The 20,725-nt window shown below is 38.5% G+C and overlaps 1 protein-coding gene across 16 annotated transcripts in view; it reads right to left on the bottom strand.

Moving 5' to 3' along the window:
* Positions 1 to 20,725, bottom strand: part of INPP4B (inositol polyphosphate-4-phosphatase type II B) — an 887,198-nt gene that overhangs the window by 46,105 nt on the left and 820,368 nt on the right. For all 16 annotated transcript variants that reach the window (XM_015101375.4, XM_042234315.2, XM_060400642.1 and 13 more), the window contains 2 exons: positions 12,190 to 12,302; positions 8,620 to 8,774 (listed from right to left, as the gene is read on the bottom strand). In XM_015101375.4, coding sequence (XP_014956861.3) covers positions 8,620 to 8,774; positions 12,190 to 12,302 — 268 coding nt within the window. The remainder of the gene's footprint in view (positions 1 to 8,619; positions 8,775 to 12,189; positions 12,303 to 20,725) is intronic.

The following is a 20,725-nucleotide window of genomic DNA, read 5'->3' as shown; positions in this document are numbered from 1 at the left end:
TTCTAGTAGCAGAACAACCTGACACATATAAACATATGAAGAAGATAGCTTAAAATTAGCACATATGTTTCGTTTAGGAAATTGAGAGTTTTTTGGTAGCTCATTCTTTGATTTCTCCAGTAAGAGCAGTGCTTTCTTGGTGGGTCATCTGTGGATATCTTATTAAGAGATATTTGCTCCAAGATGATTTTTACAGACATGTACTCTCTGTAGCATCTCTCACCTCAGCAGCGGCTGAAGCAACAACATCCTAAGTGGTGTACGTTTTCACACTATTATTAGCAAGCCTAAGAAGATGGTGACCTCATCTGGGCTTATTACTGTGATTTGTCACAGATACAGGCTGGAAAAACGCAGCAGACACCCCACTGAAACTCTCAAGGGAAGAAATAACTCTAAGTGATAATGAAGAAACTGTTCCCACTTGTGCTGTTCTACACAAACATGTCCCTTTCCAATAGTCAAGAGATAACTGAAAGCTTCAATTATGCATGTCTGTGATGCTTCTTATTCACTTCAATATTTGAATTAGGGGATAATATGAAATAATGGAAGCTCTTCTCCGACTAGTACAATCAAACAAAAGCTAAAAATAGAAAGCCAAAGTGGAAAGAAGACTAAGGAAGGAAGACATATTTCTATCTAAACACAAATGATCTCCATGACTTGAAAGTGAACCCCACAAGAGAGTAAGTCATGAGAAATAAAACCTGTACTGACATCAGTAGCTTGAGGTCATTTATTTACAAAGCAGAACATTTCATAAGTCACACTCCCTGACACATAAATTTCGTGTTGAGAATATGACATTCAACAGGATGATAAAACTCAATACGGCTGATGGGCCTTTTAATCTCTCTCTTGTGAGTTAAATATTTACTAAAATAGAATGATTAAAGCCCTGTATCTTAAGAGGGATAAATAGGTTGGATGCTGAAATATACCCTGATTAATCTTACTAAAGGCATATCAACTATCTTTAGAGTCATTATAAAAAGACAGATTGCAGAGTAACATAGCATAAGGAAAATAAAAGTTACAGACTGACAGTTAAACAATATGGTGTCACACTGCTACACTGCATACACACATAATCTTAAAGGAAAATAACAGAGAACAGGCATTTTCATTTTCATTTACTTTTAAGCAACAATTAAATTTCCCAACACAACTATTTTTGGATAAAATGTGACATTTAATAATCTAGTCAAATTCTGTATTTTTAAATGCAATCCTAACTGTCTTTTAATCAAGTATAAGTTTGAAAGTGCCTACTAAATATGCTTTTTGCAAAAGCATCGGGACAAGAAAGCTCTTAGCACTCAACGGTGACTTCAGGATCAAATAATTGAGTGCTGAGACTGCATTCATTTTTTATTTCTATTTGAAAATAAAAATGCTGCTGATTATTCAGCCATCATTTTGTAAACTTCTGCTATAGATATCAAGGAAGAATTTGGCAATGCACATACACTTCAAAGGAAGGATAGATATACCAGGTTTATAGTTGTATCACAAAGTCATTAAAGTCAGTTACTGAAGGGTGGTTGATTTACATGAGGCAGACTTTAGTCAAGTGGCTTTCAACCCCAGCTCTATCTCAGAGTCTGTGCTGGGGCTCTGACAGAATCTCTGCTTTGGTTTTACAATATAGGTAATTGCTAAGAGTTCCTTACAGAGTCATATCTACCCCAACTCCTCATCAGCTTCCTAATATGAAGAGGATTTTGTGCCACTTCAGTCAAACAGACTGTAGCTAGTGGCACATGTTGGGAGCATGAAGCATAAATAATAAGGGATATATAGGAAAAGAGAGGGTCTGAAATTTTTGAAAACAGGACAAAGGCCACAATGACAAGTTGAAATTATCATGGAGTAATCATGGTACAGGCAAACAAAAACTGAGTCACGTGACCACTGAGAATCTAGGGTCAGACAAGTCTCTGCACCACTGGGAACTTGAACTTTCTTTGACCTATACCAGACCCAAGAACACCACCAGGTGTACTCAGAACAATACCTGCCAGCTGCAACCTTATGGTCTCAGGGTCTCTCCTTGTAACTGCAACCATTTGGGACGCCAACCAATCCTCGCTTAACAAGCACACTTACTCTTGCCACACACAGCAGTGTTCAGTCGTGTCCGACTCTTTGCAACCCCATGGACTATAGCTTGTCAGGCTCCTCTGTCCATGAGAACTTTCAGATAACAATACTAAGTGGGTTGCCATTTCCTTCTCCAGGGGATCTTCCTGACACCAACCTAAGTCTCTTTTGTTTCGCCAGTTCCAATTATAATTCTTGATAAACAACTCATGGGACTAACTGTAACCTTGTGGGTTTTTGCCTTTAAAAGCCTCCCCTATTTTGTAGTCTGGTAGGACAGAATTCAGGGCTTCCCAGGTGGCTCAGAAGTAAAGAATCAGCCTGCCAAGTAGGAGATGCAGGTTCGATTCCTTGGTTGGAAAGATCTCATGGAGAAGGAAATGGCAACTCACTCCAGTATTCTTGCCTGGGAAATCCCATGGACAGAGGAGCCTGGTGTCCATGGGTTCACAAAAGAGTCAGACACAACTCAGTGAATAAACACAACAATAAAACACAATACAATTGTTCATTGAATTTGCGTCTCCTGGGTTGCAGCCCTAAATAAACACCTTTTTTATTTCAATCATGTCTGTTTCTAAAATTCTGGTTGACAGATTCAGCCTGTGATGGTAGATTGTGGCCTGTTTGTTTTTGAATTTGTATCCAAACCTCTTTAAAACTTTCATTTTCATTTTGTGGAACTTTTGCTTATAAATATGTCACAACTGAGTGATAATTTCCCTTGCTTATTTCTAACTGCCTAGGTATGTGCAAAACTTCCTAACAGATAGGACCTGAACATTTTAGAAACCTATGTTATTCATTCACTCATTCATTGAATATTTATTGAGAGCCTACCATAACTAGACTTTATTCTAGTACTGGAAATATAGAGGTGAACAAGAAAAAAAAATCCATACTCTCATAGAGTTTATTCTGGTGAAAGGGCTTCTGAACAAGCAGGGAGATGAAGCTTTATTTATCGATAACACTTCTCTCACCCATAAGTAATTTGAAACTTATAGCAATAAGCAGTATAAAAAAGTAAAATTTAATATAGATAGGGGAAAAAATAAAACTAACCAAAAAGCAATGGTATTATAACCATGGTGAACTTTTAAAAATATCCAGAGTGGATGACCCAGAAAGATGTTATGGGGAGGGAGGTGGGAGGGGGTTCATGTTTGGGAATGCATGTAAGAATTAAAGATTTTAAAATTTAAAAAATAAAAACTAAAAAAAAAAAAACTAAAAAAAAAATAAAAATAAAAATATCCAGAGTAAATATCCTGAAAGGTGGTTAGAATAATTCAAACATAAAATAAACCAAGACTGATATTAAATAAAATAAACAATTTAATACCTTTAAAATATAATCAAACTCCATTAAAATGCTAGTTTTTTTTAATCCAGCATTGTGTCCTAGAATATTTATAAAGTTCTTAAAAATTTTGTCTCTGTCTCAATGATAAACTGTGCACAGTCCAAATATAAGTAGTTTTTAAATGCCTCTGAACCAGTTCCAGTGCCCATCTAAAAGTCACCATCTGAAGGGTAGGACTTCTGATCAGGTGGCAGAATGAAGAGCTCTGCAAATCTTTGTCCTCCTCCCAAAGCTATGACACTGAAAAATACTGTCCAAACCGATCATTTATGCACCCTAATAATCAGCCAAAGTCAAGCAATGAGTGGAAAAGAGTTTCTACTTGGAAAATTGCTGACTGGTTGGCTTAAAGCTCAACATTCAGAAAATGAAGATCATGGCATCCAGTCCCATCACTTCATGGGAAATAGATGGGGAAACCATGGAAACAGTGCCAGATTTTTTTTGGGGGGAGGGGTTCCAAAATCACTGCAGATGGTGACTGCAGCCATGAAATTAAAAGACGGTTACTCCTTGGAAGAAAAGTTACGACCCACCTAGAGAGCATATTGAAAAGCAGAGACATTACTTTGCCAAAAAAGGTCCATCTAGTCAAGGTTATGGTTTTTCCAGTGGTCATGTATGGATGTGAGAGTTGGACTGTGAAGAAAGCTGAGCGCTGAAGAATTGATGCTTTTGAACTGTAATGTTGGAGAAGACTCTTGAGAGTCCCTTGGACTGCAAGGAGATCCAACCAGTCCATTCTAAAGGAGGTCAGCCCTGGGTGTTCTTTGGAAGGAATGATGCTAAAGCTGAAACTCCAGTACTTTGGCCACCTCATGCGAAAAGTTGACTCATTGGAAAAGACCCTGATGCTGGGAGGGATTGGGGGCAGGAGGAGAAGGGGACGACCGAGGATGAGACGGCTGGATGACATCACAGACTCGATTGACGTGAGTCTGAGTGAACTCCGGGAGTTGGTGATGGACAGGGAGGCCTGGCGTGCTGCGATTCATGGGGTCGCAAATAGTCGGACACAACTGAGAGACTGAATAGAACTGACTGAAGGAAGAAGAGAGCCAGTCTACGGTCTTCCTATCCGGGGCTACTCCCACTCCCATCCCTCTCCCAGAGTGGGGTTGCCATGGAAAGCAAGAACTTTGCTGCCCCAGGCTCTGAATGCATTTGAAGAGGAGTGGAAAATCACACACCCCAGCACTGTCAGAAGCATTAGTAACCTTGTGCTTGTGCTAAGGTCGCTTCAGTCATGACCGACTCTTTGTGACCCCGTGTAGCCCGCCAGGCTCCTCTGTCCATGGGATTCTCCAGGCAAGAATACTGCAGTGGTTGCCACACAAACAAATGCTTCCAGCAATCCTCACAGCTGGCCTCAGGCTGCACTTCCATTTGGGCTACTCCCCAGAGCAAGTGGTCTAGTCATGAATGCAATGGGACGGGAAAGCCTGGACATCAAGAGAGCCACGGAGGCTTTGATCAATTTCCACACATCTCGGGTTGACTAGTAGGACCTAAAAAGGCCTGATGGGAAGAAAAGGTAGGATGGATCCAAGAATTCTTGAACTGGAATATATTTCCAAATTAACACACAGATACATCAACAAAGCCTCTAACTGACTCGAACTGTTTGAACACAACTTCTGTCTAATCAATGATTGACACTAAATTACCGAGAGCCAAATGCAACCCCAGGAAATAAGGCTTAGACATTAAAAAAAAAACTGAACTACAGTTTCAAAACATAATTGAAAACACAATTTTAAAAAGAGATGGAAAAGTTGCTACACAGTTCTGAAAAACGGAAGGCAACAGAAGGTATTCATATTAATATTTATATTGTTCTTCATTGATTCAGCCACTGTTTATGTTTATTTCAGTCTGGACCAGACTTCTCAGGTGGCACCAGTGGTAAAGACTCTACCTGCCAATACAGGAGACTCAAGAAATGTTAGTTCAATTCCTGGGTGGGGAAGATCCCCTGGAGAAGGAAATAGCAACTCACTCCAGTATTCTTGCCTGAAGAATTCCATGGACAGCAGAGCCTGGCAGACTACAATCCATGGGTTGCAAAGTGTCAGACACGACTGAGCACACACACACACACACACACACACACACACACACACACAGAGGACCAGATACTGTGCTCAATGCCCAGATATTAATACAATAGTGAACATGATAAGGTTGAAAGCAAAAAGTCTGCATTCTAGAACTAGAGTTTTCTCTTCCAATCTCAGAATTTGGTCAGAATACTCTAGTCTGGTACACAGTCTCAACTTTCTCAAAGTATGTAGTTTTTATGACATACGCTTTAAGTAATATTTTGACTAACAGATGTGAAGCGGTCAAATACATAACCAAATAATTTGAAGTGACAGCATTTTGTGTTGCTTGGTATAAAGAAAATAACATTAAATATAACTAAGGCAAACAAGGTCTTACTGTACAGCACAGGAAAAAAATGTGACTAAGGCATCTGTGTTTTAGTGCCAGCTCTAGTACTTTCTGAGTAGTCTTTGCCAAAACACTCTACAGAGTTCCGTTTCTTTATTCTAATGGTGAAGTAGATTTGACTAAATTTCTAAGGTGATGCCTTAATCTCAAATTCTACGATTATTTGTCAGGGCATACAACAATATACATTCACATAAAATATTTATAAGACACCTATCTAGACTAACTTTAATGAATGCAATCCACTCATAATTAGCTTAGCATTTGTAAGCACATGTACATTTTCAAGGTGGTATTGAAATAGCTTATTTTCTTAAATAGATAAAACATTGCATGTGAAACCTTATTTATAAGATTTTAATATTAATATATGGTATTGGAGTCAAACCATATGTCATAATATATTTGCAAAAATACATAACACTCATAATTGCCTAGACTTGATTGTCTCAGGAAGACCAAGACCCTTGATATTTATTTTTCTAACAAATACCATACAGTGATTGTTCTTAAGCATTGTTCTAATCATGTAACACATATCCGTTCATTTAATCCTTGAGACCTTCCTAAGAAGGGCTATTATTATTAGCATACTTGTTTTACATAAGGAGAAGACTGAGCAACCAATTTGCCTCACATAGTAAGGCAGGATGAGATTAACTTCTTTTTGGCTGATAAGTGGCATGTGACCAAGGTTCAAACTCAGGACAGCTGGCTCCCAAGTCCCTTCCTCCCATCTACTCTGCCCTGTGGCCAGAGCTTATAAAGCTATGGGCTTGTAAGATGGTACCCAAAGAGGGAAAGTATGGAAGTTATTTAAGACAATAATATATCTTATTTCCCTTAAACACACACACACACACAGACAAGTCCTCATACTCTCACACAGTACTCACATGTACAAAAAACCAAAGGCTAAATTCGTCAGATTGGAAATTTACATATATATATGTATGTGTGTGTGTGTATATATATATATATCACCAAAGTGGTGGGGATATGGAAGTCATGGTCTTCAACATTTTTGGATTAAATTCCTAGTGCCTTACTTTAGGTCACAATCCACAACTGAACCCCCATAAGTGTGATGTCATTAGCAAACATACTGACATATAATGTTAGTTCCTCCAGCCTTTAGACTTTACCAAAATATTCAGTTTTATATTTCAACATGTATATAACAGATACACCCTTTATTTACCAGTTGGAAAAAACACCTTTCTAATTTAAGGGTCCTCTCTTACCTCCACCTTAAATAAACAAGTAACAAATTTAACTTGCAAATTACTTTATGTTGGTGGACTCATTCCAGTCCTCTGAGGTCTCTGACCTGGAGCAGTTTGTGCCCTGCCCTCCACACCTGGCATCTTTGTTCCATCCATAGTGATATTTGTACTTCTTAAATGCACAACAGAAGGTTTCATACTCAGAGCCTGAATCTTCCCTGTGAGTGCTGAGAGAGAATTTTTGAAAAAAGTCTTTTCTAACAACCAAACGTGTTTGTATGGCTGAGATGCTCATGTCAGGCCTCAAAGACATCCTTATACACTTATTCAAAAATTATGGTAGAACGCCACTAAACAAAGAAAATGCCAAGAGACGTGAAATGGGGTAAAACAGAGGGCTTCAGAAACCTCTCATTAGCGGGGAAAACACACGGCACAGAAAGAGCACAGGTGAGCGTCGCCTCACCATGGAGAGACTACAGCAGTTGAAAGAAAAGCGAAGCTAATGACATGCCAGATAAGAAGCAGCCTTTTCAGTGCATCATATGACATTCCTTTTTGCAATCTGGGAGCCTGTCCCATGTTTCCTGTTGTGCTTTTGAGTCAGTCTTTGTAAGAAAGAGATAAGTTCCCTAAAGTTTCTAATTAACGTATGTCCTTGCTGATAGACCCTGGGAAAGAGGCACTTCTTCCTTCCCATTATGGCTTATATTTTAGATTTAATTACTGTAGAAATGAATCAGGAAACATGACTTCAGGCAGAACATTTTAAATGTCTGTGGAATGATCATATTAATTCTCCATTTTAAAGGATCCATTATCCCATCTTTACGATGAGTGATGTGAAAATAATTTTAGGAAAGAGGTTAAAGATGGGAAGACCCTACAAGCCATGCTAGGATGACCCATTTGATGCTATTTTTTGGATAGCTGATTTGTTTGGATAAAGATTTAGCTTTATTTTATGTGTACAATTAAGGACTTGTACATAAAGGAACTGTACTCTTCAAGTGTTTTACATGAAGGAACCTGAGCCCTTCAACTTGGGTTTAAATGTGTTAATGAAATACATCCACCATTCACATGATCAAAATCTGGTCACTTTTTTTATTGCCTAAAATGAATAGAGGGAATACTTAAAGTTATTTTATCTTTCATGTCATGAGCTCAAAGTCAAGGAAATGCAGTGAAGTTACTAAATGTTTGGTCCTCCAGTAAAATATGTATTAAGAAAAGGAAAAGCCTTAAAATAACCATAAAAGAAAAAATAAGGTCTTACTGTACAGCACTGGGAACTATATTCAATATCTTGTGATAAACCATAATGGAAAAGAATATGAAAATGAATATATATACATATGTATAACTAAATAATTTTGCTGTTCAGAAATTAACACAATATTGTAAATCCACTACACTTCAATAAACATTTTTTAAAAAGAAAGAAGTTGAAAACATGTGGGCTACCTTCTCATACAATCCAGTGCTCGGATAAAGAAGTCCTTGTGTAACTGATGCTCATCTCTCAGGATTGAGCATTGTTCAAGCGTCACAGACATCGACGTCCTGTCTTTGGCACTTTTACAACAGGTGAAACGAATGCCATTTAGCTTGCGACAAATCTGCAACAGACATAGAAGTGGTTTCTTGTTTATTTTAGATTACTCTCAAGCATCAGAGTCCTCTAAACACTCCTAGTCTAAACTTACCAAGTTTATGCTAATTTTATGAAAGTCAACTATTTCAATATGCCCCGTGGAATGGAAAAATAATACCTTTTCATTTCAAAAGCTGATGAAATAGATTTAATTTATTTAGCTCTTTGTACATGAGGTGTGGGGCTGTTGAAGGCATGTAAGATGGTAAATATTCCTCAGAGGCAGCGATGCTCTGAGAGGGTATCTAAGCTGCAGGGGCTAATGATAATAATCACAGCTCAGAAGTAACACCTTATTAGTGACGGGGGAAAAAAATCTGTATTTCCTGGATAAGACACTTGATTTGAATCTTAAAGAGCTAACACCTTCTCACATATGTTTGAAATAACCTTTGCTAATCTCTGTGGGATATTATGAGACTTTAAACATCCACAAGGTGCCAAGTGCAGCAGATAAGGAAACCACTCATCAATGCAACTAACAAGAGCTAGGACGCCACAAATGGCCACTGTTAATTGCATATCTACTGTGTACCTGGTACAATGCTAATAAATTTCACATAGATCTGCTCTTCCAATTTAACTGCACATGAAGCCTGGAGGAAAGCATATTCATCTTATTTTACAGATGAGAAAATTGAAGTTTAGATAGGTAAGATGACTTATGCACAACAGAGCAGAGCCAGGGTACTAATATAACTCTATCTAACAAGGACCAAGTCTTTAACTTCTGCCCTATTCTGCTTCTCTCTGTAATTCTTTTTTTCTTGTTATTCTGATGTAAGCCAGAAGAAGAATCTCTGAGTAGCAATAATTTATGGGCTCATTGCCTTCTAGGTAACAGGTGAATCACTCCATTCTATTCTCTTCCCTGGCCCTGGTAATGCTCTGATATGCGACACCAATCATCAAGGTAGCATCAACAGTGTTAATCAACATGTACTTAAGATACATTTAATGTGATGAAATACAGGTCTGCTTTATTATCTGCCATCAAGGAAGCCTTAACAGTTGCCTACTTTGAAAAGAGGGTATAATAAAACAGTTCATCAAGGGTTTTTACCATGATTTAAATATGACTCCAACACTTAGCTTAGGATTTACAACTCCTTAATAGATCTTAGGTAAATACTTTCTCACCATCTTTAATGTGACTAGGTAAATGTGAGAGCATGATTTCAACATATAATCTTTTTTTTTAATCTAGAAAACTCTAATGCTTTTAAATAAACAGTATTTCAAAATTTTTCGTATAAAATAACAAAAGCTTTACTAAATTTATAATAGCAGTATATAGACCTCAATGGTCACTTGTGAGAGACAATCTTTAAAAAGAGTGAATATTCTTTAAAATGTACTGTTACAATTATATGCAGCTATCCTATTAAGGATATTTCATGTCAAATTTTAAAAAAAAGAGGAAGCTTGGGCAATTCCTTCAAAGCAGACTGGTTGGGTCTTCATTTCTGTATTTCACAACTCTTTAGAGCTAAATGAACTTAATTTAACATTTAATTTAACATTAGCTTAATTTGGTGTTTTGGTATTTTTAAGTTCTCATTTTCAGTTTTTACAATTCATTGAGATAAAATCAAATAGCTTTATATTTTAAATTAGAACATAAGACAGTAAAAAAAAAACAATATTTCATTGTTTTAAAGAAGAAATAGAGACAAAAATTAAAATTCTGTGGAAGATGTTGAAGGGAATTTCTATATTTCTTGAAGAGTAATACCAAGGTCCTGGTTTACAAAGAGGATACTGAAACTCATGTATCACTCTACAGACATGCTATTTATAGTTAAGCCAATATTCCTAGAGAATGTCAAATTTGCACACTATGGGTGTTGTACATTTATCAAGGCAGGCAAACATCCATTCATTCATTCAGTGGGAAGTTGTGAGTAAGCCATATTTGACTGGTATATACGTTTCAAAAACATTTTCAGAAACATGTAGGATTTATGGGAAGTTTCTTTATATATTCAAATAAGAAAACTACATGTACCAGAAAAAACATACACTTGTGGTTCTGCGCATCCTTAATTTAAAAATTCACATGACTGACAGTATGTATATGATGACATGTGTATATGTTCCTAAGTTGTCAGCGAGCCTTGAGCAATTATCAAAGTCCTTTTGTGCTATCATGTCATTAGTAATGTTGCAAAAATAACTTATGACCTGTCTTTGTGAAATTTTTCTGAGAATTAGCAACCATAGCAGTCTTTGAAGATGTAAAGAGCAGACATGGGACAAAGAACTATTAAAAACAACCTCATGTAATGCAGGATGATGCTAAATGGGACCAGTGTAAATGAGCTGCTCAAAAGCAATCTTTCATACTGTTACCTTTGATGTTCTTCCCTGGGGCTCCAAGAGGGCATGAAGGGAAACCAAAGCAGCTTTCCTCTGCCTTGTTCTTGGTAAATTATTTTATATATACGCATGGTAAATTATCCATTCCTTTTTCCCAGAAGAGAGTAAGTAATAATCGAACCGTTTGCAGTAGGGGAAAGCCTTTGTTTTAAGTACTACTGATCGAAAATGAATAGCACACACGAGAAGATCTGTTACACTGAACTCCAAATCACATAAGCAGCCCTGTATGTGCAGTAAGTACAAATATGACATGCATCAAAAAGATCTCCAAAGCGTGTCTTTCCTGATGAAAAGATCCTTTCCTAGTGCAAGGATCTCTGGGCCTGAATGTTTAACAAAATTCATACGTTCATGTGAGCTATGCCTGAATGGTTGCCAGATAAGAGCTTAAAAATATAGGCATAGTTTTCTCCCTCGATCTTATAGAAACCTGGGGTGGGAAAGCAAATATATCTTTTACCTTGAGGGTGCCATTAAATGAGAAAAGACCATACAAAATATAGCTCATTACTCCAAGAGCCATCCATCGGTAATAAATTATATGCCAGTATCGAGATGAACAAGCGCATTTACAAGCTCATTAACAAAACACTATGTCCAGGAGCCCTACCAAGGCTGTGAGTCAGAGATCGGATAATCACATTCTGTTGAAACCATACTTCTCTAGGGCATCACTGCAAAACCATAGTGAGATGGGCAATTGACACTGCAACTCACAATATCAAGAAAATCACAGACACTTGATTTTAACCTCAAAGTAGCAAACACATCCTGAATTTATAAGAAAAGCTAATGAATAGGATTTTTTCTTGCTGAATACATCTTCTATCTTGTGTTCTAGTCTGTTGATAAGCTAGATGCCTAATCTCTTGGATAATGGAGAGTGACATCGGGTAACCCAAAGTGCAGAAGTTGGACCCTACAGAACAGATACCCAATATGCTTGCGGATTGATCATCACGGGGACAAGGAATAATGCTTGACAGGAGAGTGCCTACCGTTGCAGCCAGCCACATGATTTCCACATTCTTTCTCTTTTTGGCTTGGATATTTTGATGGAGATTTTCTAGCAATCCTTTTAAATCATTCTGTTCTTGAAAATGTGAAATGTCTGAAAAACAAGAAGGGGGGGGGAAGAAAATTTGTGTTAGAGTTAAGCTGCCCACAGGGTTTTTTAAAACATATTTGTAAATGCAGTTTCCAAAACAACAAATGCCACTTTGGAGCAGAGAGTATTTGAGGATAATCATACTTCCTTACTTACTCATACTTTACTTAGAAATATGCCTCAGGTTCCCTCGTTCCCTATTGTGTATAACTGGTCATATAACAGTTACCAAGAAGGGAAAAGTTTTAATGATGAGTGCTGCCTGACTTCAACGAAAGCATACAATGTGGATGACGTGTGAGACATAACTTTCCATTTTTAGTGACCAAGCAGCTAGTCTGAATCACGAGATTATATCAAACTGAACATCTCAGAGGTGAAATTTGAAGTTCAACCAAAACACATGAAATCAGCTTCTACGTAGCAAGATTCTTCAACTTAGGTGATACTGACATTTTGGACTGGCTAACACGTTGCGGAGAGTGGGCCTATAGTCTGTGTTGTGGGATGTTAAACTGCATTCTGACTTCTATCATTTAGAAGTCATTAGTACCCTTGCATTGTGATAACCAAAAATATCTTCAGACTTTGCAAACGTGCCTTGTAAAGTCTATTCTGGTTGAGAACAAGTGCCATTAAGGAGCAGAGATATGGATGGAAAGAGGAACAATGCAAGAGGCAATAGTTAATTATATGCAATAACTGAGGAAGGGAGCAGGAAGTGACCGATTGCTCAGATCTCTACATACTCACAACTAGAGCATGGGAAGCCAATGGCATATGGTTCATATTTAAACCTAAGGAAATGTACATTATGACATAGTGTCCCTGAGTCTCAGTGAGATGGAATTCAAGTTTAGAATACAGAGACGGACACAAAAAGCCTAAGAAAATGGTTGGGTTAATACCATCATACTATATACTCTACCATGGAATCCACAAATTAAGGGATGAAGAACTCCTGAGAGCTATAGCTGAGGCTAAAAGCAGAAGAAAATACATAAGAACAATATGGATTATACCCAAGCTATCTTGTTACATTGAAGAGACAGATATATTCCTGAATCTGATCACATTAAAAATGACACAAATAAGCTTTAATTATAATGAAGCTTTACACTTTCCAAAATTGTACTAGATATTACCTTTTATTAAAATAATATATCTGAGTAGTTCTTGACTTCAGCTCCAGAGAGTAGAGGAAATATTTCCTAATAAAATGTATTTGCAATTTATATCTACCAAGAGTGGAAGTGGTTGGTGAAATGGAACTAAGCATTGAAAACAATTATATATCATCTTGAATTTCATGTCCACAAAATAGAAGAAGGTCAGGACAATCCAGATTCATATCCTGTTTTAGGAAGGTGAGATGCAAATTTTTAAATAAATATATGCATGATTCTACTTTATTAGTTCCTAAATGGGAAAACTGTCAAAAGTCAATTTTTTACTGTGTAACGATAGACGATTCCTTTTTCCTTTTCTAATTTTTGTGGCCACAATGTGTATGCGGGATCTTAGTTCCCCAACCAGGGATAGAACCCACACCCCCTGCATGGGAAGCATGGCGCCTTAATTACTGGCTGACCAGGGAAGTCCCAATGCTTCTGTTCAGAAAGAGAAACTTTCCCTAAAGACCTCGCATTGTTAGGTAGGAGGCTCTGATACACAAAGACTTGAAGAGGACACAGCCTAAGGATAAAGGGGAGGAGGGATAATACAGAAGGCCCTGAAGAGAACTGCTGAGGCAGCGCAGGACTCACTCGCTAATGGAAGACACTAGGGACAAGCATGGTGCCTTCTAGTTGACGCTTATAGTGTGGGAGGAGTAAGTCGTATCTGCCATCATGGCTCTTAATGTAGATAAATGGCAAACGAAATAAAACCCCAATAATCCATGGCTCAGAATAATAATCAGCAATTTTAAATGATGAAAAGGGTGTATCATTGACATCGAAAGTGCCCTTGGCATTGCTGAAAGGAAAAATCAGTCATATTAATAAATGAATTTATTTATTTAACATTGTGTGTGCATGTGTGAATTTATTTGTGTGTCACTGTGTGTGTGTGCACACACTTGCCTCTCTATTAAACTGCAGGCAGAACAAGACATCGGTTTAGATACTAACAGTGTTCATCTTTGGGTTGTGAGCCTTAGGGTGATTTTTTAGCTGCCTTTTTAAAATATACATATATATTTTTTTTTATATTGAAATATAATTGATTAACAATGTGTTAGTTTCAGGTATAAAGCAAAGTGATTCAGTTATACCCATACATGTACCTATTCCTTCTCAAATTCTTTTCCAGTTTAGGCTATTACAGAATATCGAGCAGAGTCCCCTGTGCTAAACAGTAGATTCTTGTTGGTTATCTATTTTAAATACAGCAGTGTGCACATGGCAATCCCAAACTCCCAATCAATCCCTCACTCAACTGGTTTTTTTTAATGTCATTTGAGACACTTACAATAAATATGCATTGCTTTAAAATAGTAGTTATTTCAAAAGCAAGGGAGAACAGAGTACACATGTATAAGAAAAAGGGAGAAAAAAACCTGAACTCTTATAATACAAAGACCTGACCTCCAAGTCTCCAAGGTCAGCAGGGTGGGATAGATTTTTAAACCATTATTAACTGCAAGTGTATGCGATCCTGGGCTATGACACGAGACAGTAGAAATAATATTAGGGGTCTAAGAAAAGGAGTGGCCAATTCAGTGAAGAATAGTCGGATTTGGAAGGGTTTCTAACAAAGGTAATGCTTTGTGTCTACTGAGAGCATTTTATGCTGAGAGAAAAGTGTCAGCAAAGGCATGGACCTTTGAGGCAGTACTGTGGAAACAGGAAAAGTGGGAGTTCACCATGTCCTTGGAGAGCATGATCGCAGAGGCAAGAATTATGAAGAGTTTTGCTACTATTCTGAGATTTTTGAGCTTCCTCCTTAAAAAATGGGAGCACCTGTTGAATTTTAAATATGGACATAACCATATCTGAGAGGTCCCTGAGACACTTTCTGAAATCACCTGGTATAAACATTTCAAACATTTTTGAAAGCAGTAGAAAAGAATTTTACTTCATATAATTCTCCAGCTAGGCACACGTTTATCCCTTTGTAACACACATTTTATGAAATCTATTTACCCTTGGGCTTCACTGGTGACTCAGATGGTGAAGAATCTGCTTGCAATGCAGGAGACCCAAGCTTGATCCCTGGGTTGGGAAGATCCCCTGCAGAAGGGAGTGACTACTCACTCCAATATTCTTGCGTGGGAAATCCCATGGACAGAGGAACCTGGCAAGCTACAGTCCATGGGTAGCAAAGAGTCAGACAGGACTGAGCGACTAACACTTTCATATTCACATTCCATGTTGCTTTCTTTTGAATGTTGTTCCCAACCCACCAAATTGATTTAACATCTACAGGGTCAACATGGGAAAAAAAAAAAAAAAACTTGCAAAGCATGGATTTAAGGTAATCCTATATTCAAGATGTTTAGGTGACTGTTTCATAAGGTTCATAGTCAGAGGAGACAAGTGAAAAACCCAGTGTCTCCAGTACTGTGCCAGTAATTTTCCACCAAACTGTGTTACAGAGTCTTCAGTTAGCTGGTGGCATAAAAAAGCAATTCCAGTATTAACACAATAGACCAGCTTCCTCAGAATTCTGAGAATCCAGAACAAAGCATAATAACTTTTCAAAATGATTTAGTTTCATAGTTGATGTGAAGATTTTTAAATTAGCCATTTTAAACAGACTACAAGGTTCCTAAAATAAGTCAAACAAATGGCCATCCTTTGCTCATTTCTACCACATAAAGACAGTGCTTTCAGATACATAGAAATGATGATCCATAGAAATTTCACCCCTTCTCCTGATGGCATGCTTTTTAGAAGGAAGGCATTTGATGATCTTAAATTTTTCAAGCCACTGTTTCTATTTCTGTAATGATAAAACTTGCTTTATTCAGAGCACACCCCTACCAGTCCATCACTTTGATTGAGGCCATTTTTTTTTTTTCACCCTGACACAAATCCTGCAGGCCCAGGAATTCCAGTCTGGTTCTAGAAACATGCAGAGTTAGTAATGACTAAATAGGTGAGATTTCAAGATATAATGATAGATCCTGAAATAGCAACTGAAAATCATGCTATGCATGGAACGTGGATTGGTTTTGGTACTGAACCAGCTGGGGTCTGTTCACCCACTCTGAGGGAAGCTAATCTACTGACTCTGAGTTGAGGTGAAGGTAAGTGCTGTGTTAACTGTCAGAGAAGGCAATGGCACCCCACTCCAGTACTCTTGCCTGGAAAATCCCACGGATGGAAGAGCCTGGTAGGCTGCAGTCCATGGGGTCGCTAAGAGTCAGACACGACTGAGAGACTTCACTTTCACTTTTCACCTTCATGCATTGGAGAAGGAAATGGGAGCCCACTCCAGTGTTCTTGCCTAGAGAATCCCAGGGATGGGGGAGTCTGGCGGGCTGCCGTCTGTGGGGTCGCACAGAGTCGGACACGACTGAAGTGACTTAAAAAGTGTTTACTGTGGAGCACCAAGCAAGGAGTCCTGGATGGCTAGTGCTCAAAAAGCCTGAACCCCCCAGCTGACCTCAGCAAAGCATTTTTAAAGGCAAAATGAGGGAGTGGCATCCCAAGGATGTGATCAGCTTGTGCACAATTCTCTGACTGGTTGATGGTGACGAAACAGGGCAGTGTCACAGGCGTCAATAGGTCTGGGGGTTACATGCTCATGGTAGCCAGTAATTGACTTCTTCCATTTGTAATACAACTCAGAAATGTGCATCAGATACTGTCATCTAGGTATTTCGGAGAGGAACTACAACAGTGTCTAGGGGAGGGGTGTGTCCCATGAAGGCCTCATATAGTGTCCTGCTCAATTATAGTTTTCTCCAATGTAAATATAGCTGATAAATGTTGCTTTTGATACTCACTCTTGCATTACTCTAGGACTGAATTTAGATAGAGCAACTGAATCTCTATACTTATCTCCATAAGAGTATTCTTTTTTTCAAGCAGGGTTTAAGAAAGTAATCAGAAGGTGAAAGGTATAAGAATTTGCATTGTATTATTGCTTATATTAAATAGCACCAAAAATCTAAATGATGATTACAGAGAGGTAATCTGTCATATATTTATATATCTTTATAATGACATGGAATCTAATTCCTTGTACCTCAGACAGTAAAGAATCTGTCTGCAGTGCAGGAGACCCGGGTTCAATCCCCACGTCAGGAAGGTACCCTGGAGAAGGGAATGGCAAACCACTCCAGTACTTTTTTTTTTTAACTCCAGTATTCTTGCCTGGAGAATTCCATGGACAGGGGAGCCTGGCAGGCCACAGTCCATGGGATTGCAAAAGTCGAGACACGACTAAGTGACTAACACACATACAAAGTGAATAAACATGCTGTACGTATTAATATGAATGTATACTAAAAACTATATTGAGCAAAAAGCAAAAAGATTCAGACAAGACAAGAGCAATAATATAAAGCCAAATGTGCAAAACTGTACCATATTTTTGTGGATACATACATATAGAGAAAAATCGGACAGTATAAAATACCAAATTCAGGATATTGATTTTCTCAGGGAAGGAAAAGTTAGGGATGCGAACCAAACAGGACACAAAGGAGATTTCCAGTCTGTCTAGAAATACATGCTTCCTGCAAAATTTCTGAGACTGATGGGTTCCAACATGTTTGTATTTGATTATTTGTGCTTTTTTGTTGTTACTTGGAACTTTCATAATTCTTTTTAAAGAAAGCACTGAGCCAAGATTCTAGGAAACGATTTCTAATGCCAACTCCATCCCTGCTTTGACATGTTGTCACAGACAAGTGGGTTAACCCTCTGGCCCTGCTTCCTGAACTGCAGAATGAGGACAATAACTCCATCATGCTTCATCGACTTGAGGTGGGAAACAATGAATAAAAGTCTTGGCAGAAAAGGCAACATTATTAAATTCTGCGTCAACTCTGAAAAACAGAGGAAGATATTTGTAGTTCTTAAGAAAGAGCTCATAGCCTCAGATAGAAAGCTACTTTCTCAGGCAAAAGTCAGCATTTATCTAAAGTAAGAAATATGCTCTGACACAGAACAGGTGCACACACAGTCATGATTCCAAACATTTCCCCAGCGACTGTGTTCCCACCACTCCCTGATGGGACACAGCAGCTAAGTTCAGAGTCACTTTGCAGTAGCTATTTTTGCCCTGTTTTGTCAAACGGGATTTCTTGAACAACAACAGCTCTGAATATGACATTGACCTTATTCAAAGGCAGGGTGCTGACAAGTGAGAAGAATGAGACCATGAACTCTCAGCTCACTGAACTGTGATGCTAATGAGGCCAAGGCAATAGCTGCATCACCTCACGGTCAAATGGATTTTATGTTGCTAGAGAAGGTTCCAAGATGAAATGGAATTTACAGCTGCCTTCCCATCACCTTCCATCCAATTCTCAGTGGGGAGCAGGCACAACATTAACAAGGATCCCTCACACCCTCATTCTGGAGTCAAGTGGTATAAGCTCATCCCCGAAGAAATCAGGACTACTTCAGGAATAAGCATCTAAATTTCAGCCCATCGGAACTTGACTGTGACCTTGGAAACTGTTTCAGGGTTATGTAAGTGAGCTAAATTGTTCCAGGTAAGTGAGGGTCAGGCCTCTGTGAAGCAGAAGAGGAGGAAAGCTCTTTTAATCTCTTTACTTTAACATACAATTGACATGGGCTTCCCCAGTAGCTCAGGGGTAAAGAATCCATCTGCAATGCAGGAGACCCAGGTTTGATCCCTGGGTTGGGAAGATCCCCTGGAGGAGGGCATGGCAATTCACTCCAGTATTCTTGCCTGGAGAATCCCATGGAAAGGAATCTGGCAGGCTACACTACATAGGGTCATACAGGGTCAGACATGACTAAAGTGATTGAGCAGGCATGCACAGTTGAGCATGGAGATTAGAAGGAGGAAAAAGCTGTGAAAAGAAGAGAAGCGAAAGCAAAGGAGAAAAGGGAAGATATAAGCATCTGAATGCAGAGTTCCAAAGAATAGCAAGAAGAGATAAGAAAGTCTTCCTCAGTGATCGGTGCAAAGAAATAAAGGAAAACAACAGAATGGGAAAGACTAGAGATCTCTTCAAGAAAATTAGAGATACCAAGGGAATATTTCATGCAAAGATGGGCTCAATAAAGGACAGAAATGGTATGGACCTAACAGAAGCAGAAGATATTAGGAAGTGGTGGCAAGAATACACAGAAAAACTGTACAAAAAAGATCTTCACAACCCAGATAATCATGATGGTGTGATCACTCACCTAGAGCCAGACATCCTGGAATGTGAAGTCAAGTGGGCCTTAGAAAGCATCACTACAGACAAAGCTAGTGGAAGTGACGGAATTCCAGTTGAGCTATTTCAAATCCTGAAAGATGATGCTGTGAAAGTGCTGCACTCAATATGCCAGCAAATTTGGACAACTCAGCAGTGGCCACAGGACTGGAAAAGGTCAGTTTTCATTCCAATCCCAAAGAAAGGCAATGCCAAAGAATGCTCAAACTACCGCACAATTGCACTCATCTCACATGCTAGTAAAGTAATGCTCAAAATTCTCCAAGCCAGGCTTCAGCAATACATGAACCGCGAACTTCCAGATGTTCAAGCTGGGTTTAGAAAAGGCAGAGGAACCAGAGATCAAATTGCCAACATCCACTGGATCATGGAAAAAGCAAGAGAGTTCCAGAAAAACATCTATTTCTGCTTTAGTGACTATGTCAAAGCCTTTGACAGTGTGGATCACAATAAACTGTGGAAAATTCTGAAAGAGATGGGAATACCAGACTACCTGACCTGCCTCTTGAGAAATCTGTATGCAGGTCAGGGAGCAACAGTTAGAACTGGACATGGAACAACAGACTGGTTTCAAATAGGAAAAGGAGTATGTCAAGGCTGTATATTGTCACCCTGCTTATTGAACTTATATGCAGAGTACATCATGAGAAACGCTAGACTGGAAGAAGTGCAAGCTGGAATCAAGATTGCTGGGAGAAATATCAATAACCTCAGATATGCAGATGACACCACCCTTATGGCAGAAAGTGAAGAGGAACTCAAAAGCCTCTTGATGAAAGTGAAAGAGGAGAGTGAAAAAGTTGGCTTAAAGCTCAACATTCAGAAAATGAAGATCATGGCATCTGGCTCCATCACTTCATGGGAAATAGATGGGGAAACAGTGGAAACAGTGTCAGACGTTGTTTTTTTGGGCTCCAAAATCACTGCAGATGGTGAATGCAGCCATGAAATTAAGAGACACTTACTCCTTGGAAGAAAAGTTATGACCAACCTAGATAGCATATTGAAAAGCAGAGACATTACTTTGCCAATAAAGGTCTGTCTAGTCAAGGCTATG

This window comes from Ovis aries, chromosome 17, assembly GCF_016772045.2.
Source record: "Ovis aries strain OAR_USU_Benz2616 breed Rambouillet chromosome 17, ARS-UI_Ramb_v3.0, whole genome shotgun sequence".
In the NCBI taxonomy this organism is placed as follows: Eukaryota; Metazoa; Chordata; class Mammalia; order Artiodactyla; family Bovidae; genus Ovis; species Ovis aries.
The sequence above is the reverse complement of the archived record's forward strand: the minus strand, read 5'-3'. Positions and strand labels throughout refer to the sequence as shown.